Source organism: Gymnoscopelus braueri (assembly GCF_963280865.1).
Source record: "Gymnoscopelus braueri genome assembly, chromosome: 17".
NCBI classification, from domain to species: domain Eukaryota; kingdom Metazoa; phylum Chordata; class Actinopteri; order Myctophiformes; family Myctophidae; genus Gymnoscopelus; species Gymnoscopelus braueri.
Genome location: NC_137617.1, coordinates 26,885,268 through 26,902,023, shown reverse-complemented (window position 1 = coordinate 26,902,023; position 16,756 = coordinate 26,885,268). Strand labels below are relative to the sequence as shown.

The 16,756-nt window shown below is 41.9% G+C and overlaps 1 protein-coding gene across 1 annotated transcript in view; it reads right to left on the bottom strand.

Annotated features, from left to right (window-relative positions):
* ankfn1b (ankyrin repeat and fibronectin type III domain containing 1b) overlaps positions 1–16,756 on the bottom strand; it is a 275,489-nt gene that overhangs the window by 181,172 nt on the left and 77,561 nt on the right. Inside the window, exon 4 of the mRNA XM_080454714.1 lies at positions 5,880–6,142. Within this exon, the coding sequence (XP_080310840.1) occupies positions 5,880–6,142 (263 nt within the window). The remainder of the gene's footprint in view (positions 1–5,879; positions 6,143–16,756) is intronic.

Genomic DNA, 16,756 nt, shown 5'->3' with positions numbered 1-16,756 from the left:
TGTTTTACTTAAAGTTGTACAATGCAAATTCACAACTAACGATTTTTAGCAACCTCTGCTGGTCACTACCGTCACTGCATACAATTTCCGAAGTCCTCGATTACCCAGAATTCCATTCGTTTTCACCGGAAGCCGGAAGCGTTTCAAAAAGCGATCTTTTAATTGTTTTATACTATCTACGGATCGTTTCTCTTAGCCAGTGGAGCATTAGTTACCATGAGCTGTGCTTTCTTTTTCTGTTCTTTTTCGATCTTCTAATCCTACATTCTCTTAAAATCAGCGTGAGGTTCATTTTTGTTATTAGCGCGATAGTTCCTGGCCAAACAGGAAACCGTTGCGGTAGTTCCTGGCCAAACAGGAAACCAGTGCATTTCCACCTCCGTTTTCCGGCCAGATGACGTCATTTCCCCGGGAAAGTCCCCCCAGTCCACGTTCAATATAAAATATATAAATAAAAGGCTTCCGGGGGTGAAATTCATGGAGTGGGTGTTGTGAAACTTTTGCCACTCACAAAAGATATACAATTTAACTTTAGTTTTGTTGAAAACGTTACCTAGTATGCCTTTAAGTAAAAGTATCAATGCTGCAATGTAAATTCGGAATTCAAAATTCACTTGAGCAAAAGTACAAAAGTATTGGTATCAAAATGTACTTAAAGTACCAAAATTAAAAGTACTAAAATGTTTGAAAATAGCAGATCTACAAGCTCACAACGCGTCGCGACGCGTTGTGAGCTTGTAGATCGTCTATTTTCCATAAGGCATAAAAAAAGGGCTAAAGTGGTTAATGTATGTTTTAAAATGTAATCATTTATATCTGCAAAGTAACTAGTAACTAAAGTTTTCAAATCATTGTGGAGTAAAAGTACAATATTTGCCTCTGAGATGTAGTGGAGTAGAAGTAAAAGTATAGAAAATTGGAAATACTCCAGTAAAGTAAAAGTACCTCAAAATTGTACTTAAGTACAGTACTTGAGTAAATGTATTTAGTTACTTTACACCACTGCTCTCCACTGAACAAAAGGGACCCCTTGGTGTGTCTACATTGTGTAACAGATGTAGGTTGCGAAAGCCAACATGCGAATCCGCTGTTTGTTGCCTTTTTTTTAACGCTGTTCTGATGGGAAAGTGGAGGTTGCAAAGAAGTGGGAGAACTTATGAGCAACAACGAGCACGACCCATTTCTCTCTCCCTGCTGCAATAAACATGTCACTGAGATGTCTGGGCTGGGAGGAAGAAATGAAAGAGGGAGAGAGAGGGAGAGAGATAGACGAATGAGAGGGCGTAAATTGGTTTCAGAGATGAAACTTCAGCTCAGCTGCATGTGTTCTGACCGTGGAAAAAAAAGCCATTGTCACTTTCAGCAAAAGTTAAAGAAAGCAGGTGTTTCTCCTGAAATCGGGGATGTGTGACGTTCAGGAGCAGGGAAGACCAGAAGTGTTCAAACACAGCTGCCCTTATCCTTCCATAAATTCACAACATTTCTGTGCGTGTGTGTGTGTTAGGGCTGTCACGATTACACATTTAAGTTGACGATTAATTGTCACTCAAATAATTGCGATTAAAGATTTAATTGTGTGTTTGGCCATTGAACATTGGAACATTAATGAAGCCTTTTAGGCTTCGTAATAAAACATTGCAAAGGGCAAATATGACAAATAACTGAAGTATACAAAGAAAATATTGACATATTTAATAATTTTCTACACGTAAAAAAAGCTGAAATTGAAAATCTACAAACTTACAACGCGTCAGATCTGCTATTTCTGTTTTTTTTTATATTTGAAAATGTGTGAAAATGTTTTAACATGGAAACGATTATGAAGATTATGCATAATAATAATTGTGATTATCTCAAATAATTGCGATAAGACGATTATGTAATAATTGTGACAGGCCTAGTGTGTGTTCGTATGTGTATCTGTTCTTTGCGCATTTCAAGTACTACCCAATGGACTTCAAACTTGGCGTGCCTACCGCTGAGGACCTGAGGGAGTGCGGTGTCTGGCGTCAAGTCGGTTGGATTGGCGGTTCTGGACAGCTGCCGATCCGAAATATATGGTCAAACTGTATATGGGCATCTCCATATTATGTTCATAAAAGGGACATGGACAGATAAATACAGAGATCTCCATATAAATAAGAGGGCCAACCTTTCCACCAAGGTTTGTGCAAAGCTGTTCATAACAGGTCAAGATATCCTGCTAGCAGGCAAGCAGACGGACAGACAGACAGACAGACATATAGACAGATGGAGGGGGAAAACGTGCATGGAGCATGGTAATCGCACAGCCAACATAAAGGGTTCAAGTGTCATCAGCGCCACCCATAAAAACAATGTGTGCACTGGCATTAATGCAGGTGCACACCTACAGTATACTCCTACCTACTGCAACATATAATAGACTTAATAATACAGCTCTCTTTGATATTGTCAGCAAACACTAAGCCTATACTGTAGCTCATGGGAAAGGTACGGCAAATAGTAGAGATCTCACCGTATAACACAGGCGACACGTCATCAAGTCCAGTGCCGTTCCCATCATGTCAGCAGTGATGCTGAAAGTATTTCTGGTCAGTTTTTGTCTCTCGGATCGGAAATTAATTTCCACATGTGACTGTGGTCTTTGGCCCTCTAGACAAAATCCTCAGACTCCAAAAAAAACGAAGGTCTCTTTCAAAGATTCACGGTGAACTGTAAACCATGCAAAAAAATGTAGTAAAATAATCCGATTTGACACGTCAAAGCTTGTCTTCTGACAATGAATGATGACCAAATTCTCAGAGCATTTCTTTCTGCTCAGTGATCAAAACACAAAAGAGACAACATCCAAAGAACACTGACTTACTGTGCTGCCATTTTACAGTACAGTGACCAGAGAGAGAGAACCACACACTTTCACACAAATGCACACTCACACACGGACACACGCATGCGCGTGTGTGCGCGCACACACACACACACACACACACACACCTTGAGGCCCGACCACAGACTATTTAGCTTATGCCGGTGTCCTGTTGCCGAAACGACATCGGAGAAGCAATTACAAACCCTGGGCTGGTAATGAGGCCTCGTCTTACCTGATCTAGTGACCTGGGGACAATATAGGGTTCATCAAAATTTAATGACCACAGAGCAAACACTCTGTCCAGCCTCCTCTCCCAGTGAGTGTGCCTCCCCGAGTCCCAACACATAGTCACTAATAGACTCTTTTCCACTTCATGAACTAAGTGAACCGCGCGTATTTCACGCGTTCAGGATTTGTTTCTATACACTACGGCTCGGTTTCAGATACGGTTCTCAGAACTCAGAAAATAAATTTTAAAAAAATATTAAAGGGATAGTTCACCCAAAAAAATACTTTTTTTCTATCGATTAGTCACCCCATGGAGACTTGAATTCATGGATATTTTTAACTTTTTTTTCCGCATTCCTAAGCCAATAATTTGATGACCAGCAGACCGGTAGGCAGCGGTGCCGGTAGGAGACTCTTTGTGTCTCCTACTGTACCTATCCTATCCTACCTATCCTATCCTACCTGCTGCCGGTCATCACATTATTGGCTTAGGAATGCGACGAAAACAAAAACATATCCATAAATTCAAGTCTCCATGGGGTGACTATCCCTTTAAATAGCGTACCCTTCAGGGGTGGTTCTGATTATAATAGAAACGTAAACAAAAACCATCACAGAACTTCACCAGGAATTCGAATTCAGAGACACAAACACCGGACCTGAGCTATACCTTCAATACATGGAGCAGAGGCACAGACAGGGACAGAAACTGACCTCTACATTTAAGTCACTGACATTCAGTCCCAGCCACCAGGCTGTCATGGTAGATTCTAATTTAACTTTCAATGCACACATCCTGAATGTGACCGAATCTGCCTTTTATCACTTAGATATATTGCCAGAATGTATCCATTTGTCTCCCAGGCCAATACAGAGAGATGGGTGGCATGGTTTTATAGTAGGCTCGACTATTAATGCTGTCCTTTCTGGTCTACTGAAACCTACTGTATACAAAATGGAACAGAAGGAGAGAACTCAGTACACCTGTTTCTTTTAGCCCTGGGGGGGGGGCTAGTGAAAGTTACGGGTATGGTGTATGAGATATCAAATGTGAGCTTACCATAATCACAGTAATCCTTAATCATATTCCATCATATTCAAGGGCTTTTGGAGAGACATGAGACAGACTCCCTGCAGAGGGGAGGTGTGTGTGTGTGTCTGTGTCCAGCTGATGCTCGTTGACGCTCGTTAATGTTAAATACATCAAGGCAATTATGTTTCTGCACTCATTTTCGGTTTCGGACAAGAATTTTCCTTTTGGTCCTAAAAAAACGGGACTTATCAATTAATCGATGAATTGATCAATTAATAAACAACTATCAATTAATGAATTAATCGTTAATTTGCATCCCTAGCTCTAATCTTAAAATAATAACCAAACATAGGGTATCTAAGCTCTCAATGCGTCTGCTTGTAGATAGGCTATGAGCGACATGCTTCCACAGAAGAAGCTTCTATGGAATCCAAATGACTGAAATCAGTCGTGGCGACTGAGACCTTTACAGAAGTGTAATCTTTAAAGTTACTCAACTTGAATTTGAAGTTGCGTTTAAGTGACTATAAAGAAAATGTCTCAGCTGTCACTGCTGCCATCAGCTTTAAAGGCAAAGAGGCAGCAGCGAGGCAGAGTGGTACATTTCAGAAGTCAAGGTAGGCTTTGTGCTGAAACGTCTGGTCTGGTTTGAAGATGTAGAACTACAGTAAGCGTGTGTGTGAGAGACAGACAGACAGACAGACAGACAGACATACAAACAGACAGACAGACAGACAGACAGACAGACAGACAGACAGACGCTCACAAGAAAAACGGCTGCCTGATTCATAATTGGTTGCACCGCACACCGGAGTGCAACTAGGTATAAAACTTCTCTCTGTGCCAGGTGTCTGCCGGCTGGCCATGCAGGGTCCTCAGAGAGATGAAATCTACCAAAGTGTTCTGTTCAAGGTCACGGCCAAGTTTGTGTGTGTGTGTGTGTGTGTGTGTGTGTGTGTGTGTGTGTGTGTGGGTGTGTGTGTGTGTGTGTGAGATTTCCAAATTGGCAAAGTGTGGAGGAGTTTGAAATTAAATGAGAGCCAGTACTCCAATGATCCAACAAAAGTCAGCCACAGTCAATGGAGCGCACGCGCGCACGCACACACACACACACACACACACACACACACACACACACACACACACACACACACACACACACACACACACACACACACACACACACACACACACACACACACACACACACACACACACACACACACAGAGTGAGTCACACTGCAATTCCTTCAAACGGTTCGCATTCATTGACTTCTGTTCATTCATAATACATCCAAAGCTTCCCAGGTCTGCTGGATGAGCAGCACAATAAACCTCACATTTCCATCAAATGGAATTGAACTGAAGTAAATAAAATTGCCGCGTTTGATCAGCCAGGAAGGAAGGAAGGCTGAAAGAATTGTGAAATCCATTCCTTGCCTATAGCCGTCCCCCAGCAGGTGAGAGATAATAGGAGACTTGATAAAAGAAAAAAATAATCGCTTAGAGGAGACTTGATAAAAGAAAAACAAGGCATGACACAGTCACGTATACCAGCTTGCTTTCTTTTTTCTCTGTGTGTGTGAGTGTGTGTGTGTGTGTGTGTGTGTGTGTGTGTGTGTGTGTGTGTGTGTGTGTGTGTGTGTGTGTGTGTGTGTGTGTGTGTGTGTGTGTGTGTGTGTGTGTGTGTGTGTGTGACTAGCGCTCAGTCTCTTCAGAGACCAGCCTGCTTTGCAAGCTGGTAAAAATAAACAAGCTTAGACTTACAAACTTCCTCTTCAGCTTGCCCTTGCCGCCGCGGCCCGCTTTGCCCTCGGCCGCCGCGCCGCACGCTGAGCCGCCGTAGGCCGAGCCCATGCCCAGGTGGTCGTCCACAGAGAGGCTCTTGCGGAGGTAGGCGGCTCGTGCCCGGAAGTGGGAGAAGGGCGACTGGGAGCGGGGACGAGCGCCCCCGCTGCTCACCCCCCCGTCAACCCGCCTGGCCTCCTCCATGTCGCCGTCCATGTCATCCTCCAGCCTCCACAGCTCCCCTGGTGGAGGAGGAACATATAAGGAAAGGAGGTGAGGAGAGGTGGACAGGGGAATGGATGGATACTGTGGTGTAAACTGTAAAGTAACTAAGTACATTTACTCAAGTACTGTACTTAACACATTGACCGCCGGGCCCGTAGTTCTACGGGCCGTTAAATCCAACGGTTAAGCGCCGATCCCGTAGCCTACGGGCTGCGGTGCTTTTTCCTTTTTTTTTTTTTCAATTTTCTAGGGGGACGATTTTCAGTGTAACACCACTGGAAGTCGACCGGAAGTGCGATCCCGTTTTTTGTTTCCCGTCGGCCTCCATTCTAAGTCGTACACAAAAAGCCCTGTAACACCTATGTAGTTTTTCATCCTCGCATTTCCCATGTTAACATAAACGGTCAGAACTCAAACATGGCGGCTCCGTTTGACACGCGGTCTCGACGAGTAGACACCAGAACATGTGCACGACGTTGTTTACAAACAGTGGATCACGCAATCTAAAGGATTTTAACGGGGCCTATGGCGACCTGAAAAAAACAAAAAACAACAATAAAACCTTGGCACTGGTGAGTACATTATGAGATTAGCCCTTGGCGGTGGATGTGTTAAAGGAGAGTGCCGGTCATTTTAGGTTGTATGTTTGATGTGTCGCTAATCACTCACCAACATACAAAGGAACGTTGAATATTTCCAGTCTCATGATACTCAAACATGCGCTGAATGTCGCGCATGAGCTACCGTTCGTCACAGAACCTGGCGTTTGTTAGAGAAACAAGCAACCAGCGTCATGTCGTTCTGCACGAACGGTAGCTCATGCGCGACTTTCAGCGCATGTTTGAGTATCATGAGACTCCACGATGAGCAGTAGTAGAAAAAACAACAACTTTGCATCGGTTATAATAGACGATTTTCACTCTTACACACGTCTCCCATTATGCCGCTGTAAGGGGTCTGCAGAATGGACAACAGGGGCAGATCTGGAAAAATTCAACGTTCCTTTGTATGTTGGTGAGTGATTAGCGACACATCAAACACACAACCTAAAATGACCAGCACTCTCCTTTAAGTACAATTTTGAGGTATTCTTTAACTTTACTTGGGTATTTCCGATTTTCAATGCTTTTACTTCTACTCCACTACATCTCAGAGGCAAATATTAAAGCAAGAATGTATGTATCATGTGGGCTATGAAATCATGCAATAACATCAACACACATGGGTGTCGTGCACGCATGCACGCACACACACGCACATACGCACACGCATAGCCTTGGATCAAGACTATCATTGATTTCTTTTATCAAGTCTGGCTTTTGCTTACGTATCTATGCAAATGTCAGACTCGATGAAATAAATCTATGACAGTCTTGATCCAAGGCTAACACACACACACACGTTGTTGACAGAGTGAAGTGAACACCGAACCAAACTAGTTATTATTGTGACAAATATTCCCACTCTAGCAAATTAAGCAACGTGTGACTCGCCACCTGGCCCGTCTCAGTGGGGGGTGGCGTCGATGGAAAACGTCAATAGAATCAAATCAAAACCAATATTACTGGCTGCCTACTACATCAAGTGTTAATGTTAACCCATTAAAACCGGGAAAGCATGTTTTGATTTTTGATTTTAACCACTTTAACCATAGTTGTACTTTCGCTATTTAAAAATAGCAGATATACAAGCTCATAGCGAGCTTGTAGATTTGCTATTTTAGAAAAATTAGATGTCCGTGTTTCAACCATGCAATGGTTTAAAGCAGTGGTTCTCAAAGTGGAGTCCGGGGACTCCCAGCGGCCCTTGGGGGGGGGTTTCAAGGGGTCAGCCAGCTAAATTCATGAATATAGCACCAGAATCAGTTTAACCACAATAACCTTATATGTTTATTATATGGCTTGGTTGAATGCTTGATTATGATTGGTCAATCACTGAATTCAGCGGTGTGTTATTTATGGACATAATGACCGATGAGTTCTATAACAGACCGCCGTCTAATCAAAGGCTCAGAGCACCCGCTGCGCCGCTTGATTTTGTGCCGTATCCAACACGACGGCCATGCAAACAACACGCACAAACTCATTTACAGCTAAACATTACTCTTAAGAATGTTTTTGAAAACATTTGAAGCGAGAAATAGACGATGCAATAACCGAAAATTGATTTTATTTGATCAACACTTCCTTGTTTTTCCGAGGTTTACCGTGTTGCGCTGGATGGATGCGCCATTACCGTAAGCAAGGATATGCTTCATTTTGTTGTTAATTTTGGGTCAATTTATTAATGTATTAAGTAGCCATGTAATAAGCGGGATAATTGGCATGCCTGTCGTTATTGACATTTTTTTTTTTTTACAATTTGGAATAGCCTACAGTTGAAACATATAAACAATACTGATCTTTTATGAGGGTCCCTAGCACAAAAATATTTTCAGATGTGGGTCCGCAGCCAAGTGCATATTATTAAAAAAAGTTTTTGAAAAAGTTTGAGAACCACTGGTTTAACTCATTAACACTTGAGGCCGATTCTACAAATGTCTTCTAAATCCTAATAGTTTTCTGAATATATATTGCAAAAAAATCACGATTTGAAAAAAAATTGCAGATCTACAAGCTCATAGCGCAGCACGAAGTGACACGCCATGAGCTTGTATATCTTGCTTTCCCGGTTTTAATGGGTAAAAGTGCTTTTTAGTTATTCATCATGTTATTACTTTTAGTGAACTAGTAACGCTGCTAGAAGGAGGACACACAAATGACAGGGCAAAATGATGAACATCCATTTGCCACTCGCTGGTCTGGTAGAAAAACACCATCCACAAAGCGGCGGGTGGCCGTCCATATCCTCTGCTTACCTCCCTGCTGTAATTAAACTGTCATTATGACAACAAATTTCACAACCCTCCTGTTCCCTGCCTCGCTGTTTGATGGCTTGATGTTGTCTCTAAACACACACATATCGTCGCTATCAGGTGGGAACCTTGTATTTTCAAAGACATTAAAAAATTGTGAAAATAACCGATCTACAAGCTCACAAAGGCTCGCATCACGAGCCGGTGTGTGCTTGCTATTTTCACTACTTTTGTGTGACACTCTTGTATGATGTAAATTGTATGATGAAGTAGGGCAAAAAAAACTCAGAAATTTGAAACTTGGAGATACAAGGTTTCTGCCTGACAGTAACGATATAAAAAATGATAGACTCCCATAAAAGTGAAGGGGACAGTGTCAATGTCCGGGTGTCAGAGGACATTTATACTCCGTCCCCCACACACCGCGGGGATTGGACTCACTCACCACTACAGGCAGATGGTGTTTCACAATCTAGCAACACGTTAAATAGCAGCCCCGCGCTTCCGCCGCTGTTTATTTATGCAGTGTGCGAGTCGACGTGTGATTCAGGGCACGGTTTCAATCGCATGACTTTATGGTTGGGGAATGTGCTTTTTATATGGGCACGTGGTGAATGATCACAGGTATTTCTTTTAACTCAAAGACTGCCGTATTATCCCGCCTCATCTGAGCGGAAGCCAAAAAGTCATCTGGCCTCCGCTCAGACGTAAACAACAACCTCCGAGGAATATAGGGATCGAGTGCAGCGGGCGGCCCGATCCCCGGTTCTAACGAGTAGCTACTAACTATAGCTATAGTCTGGGGGGAAAGTAATGGGATATCTCTAACAACCCTGATAGAAGTGGAAGTGGGATATTAAACAACTTGAACAAAAAAAGAAGAAAAAGAAGTGAAGTCACTGAGGCACTACGGTATAATAGAGTGTGTGTGCGTGTGTGTGTGTGTGTGTGTGTGTGTGTGTGTGTGTGTGTGTGTGTGTGTGTGTGTGTGTGTGTGTGTGTGTGTGTGTGTGTGTGTGTGTGTGTGTGTGTGTGTGTGTGTTTTGTGTGTGTGAGAGAGAGAGAGGAAGAGAGAGAGAGAAAGAGAGAGAGAGAGAGAGAGAGGCGGAACCGTGGTGTATGACAAGAGGTTGCTAGGCAACAAAAGGCAGCATGAGACCAGAGTCTCTGACAATTTGATACAAGGGGGGGTGGGGACGGAGAGAGAGAGAGAGACACAGAAAAGAGAGAGAGAGATGGAAAAGAAAGGCTTCGAGTCGGAGGATTAAAATGGCACTTGGAAAGAAGGAGCCGTCTGTTTTCTTTGGGGGGGGGGGGGGGTTGCTATCATTAGAAGTGGTGGCTGGTATGGTGGTTGGCTGGATTAGAGAGCGATCTAGGGCTCTGAGAGGTAGAGAGCGATCTAGGGCTCTGAGAGGTAGAGTGAAGGGATTTGATGCTATTCCACCACAGAGAGTTGATCAGGGATGAAAATCCTCACAGTGAGGAGATATTATATACATAACTAGAAAAAGTGCTCCTCGGAGCACAGGTCCGCCGCCAGGTCAGGTACGTTATTGTGGCCTCATGGCGGCGCTATAATAAGCCAATGTGAAAAGGGTGCCATTTCTTCTTAGGCCTTTCACTGCAATCGGATTCCAAAAATGTGTTTTGCTAAATTAGACCTGCTGGTGGCGCTATAACAGGCCAATGTGAAAAGGGTGGCATTTCTTCCATGGCCTAGTGGGAATGTGTTTGTGAAATTTCACGGAAATCGCAAACTGCGTTCATGATTTGAGGCATTTTGTTCAAAAGGGACCAATCCTGCAAACTTTGGAAGCCAACCTTAGCCAATGAGGATGGAATACGGAAAATCGGACAGATCCGTGTTGATCACATGACTATAGAGATACTGTGTACCGATTTGCATGATGTTTGGATCAAATCTGTAGGAGTAAATGGGTTTTGCACAAATCGGCCTCCTGGTGGCGCTATAACAGGCCCATGTGAAAAATGTGGGGCAATTTCTGAATTGGCATCCAGGGAGTGTGTGTGTGCAGTTTTGCAGCGACCGGCCCAACGGTGCCGGAGATTAGCTGCTCGCGGACGGACAGGACGGACGGACGGACAGACGGACGGACAGGGGGTAAAACATACTCTCGCCAGGCCGAAAAAGAGCGCAAGACAGAGTGTGTGAGAGAGACGGAGGAAGATCAAATCAGAGGCAGGGAGAAAAAAAGCGAGGTTTCATTCCTCTCACGGAAGTTTGTATTCCACGTTCTCGTTGACTCACCCGGCCCCCCTGCTGTGTTGACCCACTCAAGTGCATCTTATTAACTGAATCCAAACAAAAAAGGGAAAGTGTCTTAGAACGGGGAATCCACAATGCGTTGTGGGGCTTTAGCCAAAGTCCCAGCGGCACTCAAAGACAACATCGACAGGAAATTGTGTCTGGTAATCACCCGCTAAGCACTTGAGTCATCATGTTGTGTACACGAGGGAGGTTTGCCATGAGAACGTCTTTGTCTGGATATTAAACAATTGAATATCCTCAAAGGTACTACAGCAGATGTTAGGCCTAATGTTAATATCAAGAAGAAAAAAAAATATTTTTCGACCTAGAAACACAAAGAACCTTTCTTCACCACTAAACAGGCACATCTTAAATTGCATATTTTCAATGTTTTATAAAAATAAAGAGAAAAGTTATGGAAACAAGTCCCCAGGACCTTTTTGTGTTATCCTTTTAGCCTTAAAGGGATAGTTTACCCTCAAAATGACTTTTTTTCTATCGATTAGTCACCGCATGGAGACTTGAATTCATGGATATTTTTTAGTTTTTGTCGCATTCCTAAGCCAATAATTTGATAACCAATAATTAGCCAATAGCCAATAATTTGATAACTATAACCGGCAGTTCGGAACCACTGCCGGCCATCAAATTATTGGCTTAGGAATGCGAAAAAAACAACAAAAAAAATCCATTTATTCAAGTCTCCTTGGGGTGACTAATCAATAGAAAAAAAGTCATTTTGGGGGTGTACTATCCCTTTAATGTCTGACTGTACCACGTGCTGTCTACATTTCTGACTAACAAAGCATTCAATCAATGAAAAACCTACTCCATGTATTGTAATTGTTGTGTCAAGTCCAACATAAATTCCTCAGAATCATGCCCAAACTAGCCTCGGAAACCCATGCCTTTTTTTTTTTGTTACAAAAGAAAAAAAGCCTGGGAGAGCCATGCAGGAACGGCGGTCACTAAACCTTGTTATCTCCTAACCAATCAGAGTGCAGAGGGGCGTCGCTCTAAATTTGGTGACGTCAGCGTGTTCCGTACACAGGCCGGGGGGGGGGGGGGGGAGGCGGGGACATTGATTGGTGAAGCAATAGGAAGCGCCGCAGGAATCCGGGCGGCTGGGTTTGGATCCGCCCTTCAAGACCATCGATTGGGCTCGTTCTTTCAGTCTATGCCCAAACTGACTCGTCAAATAGAGTGATTGTGCATCCCATGATCCACGTTGAGCTCGTCGCCTCCTGTTCCACCAGGCTAGCTGAGATGAACACCGTGCCATATCATCATCTCAGCTGTTACATTGGACAAAAGGGACAACAGGTAAACATGGTTGTCGGCGGGCAACACGTTGTGACTCCAATCATTCCAGAGACAGCAGAGAGGTGGGAATCTGGTTTGAGATGATAACAAGTGTAAGAGAGAGAGTGTGTGTGTGTGTGTGTGTGTGTGTGTGTGTGTGTGTGTGTGTGTGTGTGTGTGTGTGTGTGTGTGTGTGTGTGTGTGTGTGTGTGTGTGTGTGTGTGTGTGTGTGTGTGCGCGCGTGCGTGCGTGCGTGCGTGCGTGCGTGTGCGCGTGCGTGCCTGTATGCGTGCATATGATAGAGAAAGAGAGAGAGAGAGAGAGAGAGAGGGTGAGAGAAAGACAGGGACGACAGAGAGACTGAGAGAGAGACCCGAGGGCATACACAGAATACACATATATTTTCACCAGCATCCACAATGACAAGAGCAGAGCGGAAGAGAGAGAGAAAGAGAAAAGAGCCAAACAGACAAACAGACAGAAGGAGAGAAATACAAAACCAAAGACAGAAAGAAAGAGGACAAAAGAAAGGCATGCTTGATGCTTGAGAGGCTAACGCAACTGTTGCTGTGTGGACATTTTAAACCACTTAAGCCCTACACAGTACAGTACATGCCCAAAATAGGGACGCTGGGTTGAAAGTGGTTAATTAGTGCCCTGCCTTTACACCTGGTTGATTCATGCGTTTTGAGCATCCAGATTATATCCAGAAAATTCAGGTGTAAATGCACCCAAGACCTATGAAGAATACAGCAACAAGCAATTCTAGATGATCACAACCAAGATCTTTCCAATAGAGACTATGCGCGTGACATCATCGTACCCGGAAGTCATGGGGAACGCCTACTGAGTGGCAAAAAACTACTTTCTGGCCTTGACAGCCCATACATCCAAAGAGAAAAGTCCTATCTGATTGTATTAAACAACGTTAAACTCACCAACATGGCAGCTGTAAGGAAAGCTTGAATTGTCCTCTTTCTATCTGCAAAGTTTTTGTTTCATAAAAATCCACCATAGACATGTTATGAGCTACTTTCTGTCAATAAATTCCGTGCAGGTGATTATTTTTCCAAGTGTCAGAGTTTGGAGGCGCTCCTTTTCAATAACGCAATGTCCTGCTGCCTCTGCATTATGTGCATTTTAGAAACAGGTGTGTAAAATGATGGTTAAGTATCGTAGTGAAGGGACCTGCAACAATCAACATCTTATGATGAGAAATGAAGTCGGGAAGTCACCTGAAGCTCCTTTTGCCATTTTCTGCCATTAGAAAAGAAGGTAATAAGTTCCATGAGATCATTGCGGTGGTATTTAACTGTTCTCTGCATCAAACTACAATTAGGCAATTAAAAAATGACCCTTGGACAAAATTGATGTCTTTGTGAGCTAAATGCCAGTTTTCTGTGCAGTAACACCTCTGGGGTTTTAGCTGTTAAAGATATCTCTAATTGAGCCTACTAATGAGTCACGTATAGAGCACTATTTATTGGACAATCTTATCGGCATGCACCACTATGTGGGTTAATATGTAACTTTGGCGGCTTGTTTAAGTTCACCCAATTCCACTATTGCTCGAGCAATCTTGCCGTCACACGCTGTACAGTAGTATATCAACGGGCCAAATTAAAAGCCAAACCCTGGGCATTAATCCACTAAGACCGGGAAAGCATCTGTGTGTCATTTTTAGATTTCTTTGGGCTATACAAAAATAGCAGATATACAAGCTCATTGCGCGGCACCAAGTGCCGCGCAATGAGCTTGTATATCTGCTATTTTTGAAAAATCTTGAACATTTGTGCAAATCTTTCAATATATATACTGCAGTTTTTTTTACATTTTTAACTCAAATCTTTGCTTCTAGGGATTCTACAATGTCTTCTAAAACTGTTTTTTTTTAAAACATATGTTGCTATAATCAGTGGTTCTCAAACTTTTTCATGTCAAGGACCCCAAAAATGATATGTATTTGGCCGCGGAGCCCCATCTGAAAATATTTTGTTCCAGGGACCCCCAGAAGCAAAGATTTGAATTAAAAATGTTCTCTTTAAAACATACTGTATATATATTCAAAGATTTACACACATTTTCAAGATAAAAAAAAATAGCGGATCTACAAGCTCATATACTAGCTCATAGCGCGGCACTATGAGCTAGTATATCTGCTATTTTCGAATAGCCAAAGAATAAGATAATGGTTAAAGTGGTTACACAGATGCGTTCCCGGTCTTAATGGGTTAATGTAATTATCTGATAAATCGCCACTCGTTGTCTAGCTTCCAGGCATTTTAATGTGGCTGTGCATTCTGTTTAAGACGCAGTTAGCTTAGCTGTCATGGACCAGAGCAATTGCAGCCGTACGTTTACGCAACGTCGACTCGTCATCATAGCCCCCACTTCACTTTCATCTCCTCAGCTCCTACTCTCCCACAGCAGTCTCTGTTGTTCTGTCACTCTCCTCCATGTCGATGCCTGTTTAGCAGTTCAGTTCATTAACAGTGAAGTCACTGACAATAAATCAAACACACAAACTCCTAGGGATACAAGGAGCAAATAATCCATAATTTCTCCACTCTGTGCCATCATGCCCCCCCCCCCCCCCAAACACAGATCCTCAGTAATCCGCCATCAACATGAAAGTGTTTCTCTCACACTGTTCATCCAGGCAACGGCTCTACGCCATTTCTTTAATACTGATGCATGGCTCTGGGAATGTTGCTTCTGGAATTCTCTGTGCCTTTTATAACATGATGCTTTTATATCTCAGTCAGTCTTTCATGTCCTCATGTTCTGACACTCTCTGCTTGCATAACTCCTCTTGGCATTCACAGCTGAAGCAATATGTAATGAGTGGCACTCCCTCCACATTCACCTCCAAGTAACCATGCAACAGCTGGCAGGTTTTTAGATCGAGTCGTACAGCCTCATTTACATGAATCAATCAAATAATCGAATAAAAGTAGAATAATCGAACCCCTATTCATTAGAATTTGATTTTATGTGATTTATTAGACGTCGTGGTTGAAATAGAAACACATGTTAAATGCTTCTCAGGGAAACGTCAAGGATATAAACACAATAAAGTCAGTGACTTATTTCCATTGGGTTCTTGGTCTGGGACAGACGTTTTTAAGCAATACGCGCATGACTTGTTACCTTTTCAAAGTTAGCATTTTCAAACGATTGCTATAGCGCCCCCCCTTTGGCCAATTGGAGTAAGATTGGTTTCAGCTCTATTTGGAATGTCCCTCTATACTGCAAAGTTTAGAAAGAAAATTGACTAGGGGCAGTTAGGGCCAGAGGAATTCTCATAAAACTGCAACATTCACAACGTGTCGCAAAGCAACGCGTTGTGAGCTTGTAGATCGGCTATTTTCAAATTGCTAAAAGCATATATATATATATATGCTTATATAGCATATAGCATAGCATATATGCCTATATGCCTATATATATATATATATATATATATATATATATATATATATATATATATATATATATATATATGTATATATATATATATATATATATATATATATATATATATATATATATATATGTATATATATATATATATATATATATATATATATATATATATACATATACATATACATATATATATATATATATATATATATACATATATATATATATACATATATATATATATATACATATATATATATATATATATATATATATATATATATATATATATATATATATATATATATATATATATATATATATATATATATATATATATATATATATATATATATATACATATATATAGGTCTGAAGTGGTTTTAATAATAATCAAAATCTACAAAGTATAACTAGTAACTTAAGTTTTCAAATAATTATAGTGGAGTAAAAGTACAATATTTGCCTTTTAGATGTAGTGGAGTAGAAGTAAATTTATTGAAAATTGGAAGTACTCCAGTAAAGTAAAAATACCACAAAATTGTACTTAATCCAATCCAATCCAATCCACTTTATTTGTATAGCACATTTCACAACCAGGGTTAAGGGTTTACAAAGTGCTGTACAGAAAATCATGCAAAATACACGGCTAAAATATGCTAAAAAACACAGAAAACACCAGCAAAACACACAGAAAACAAATAAGACATGGACCACAGAAAACTCTCAAGCGGGGTTAAAATGCCAAGGTGTAAAGGTGTGTCTTAAGCCGAGATT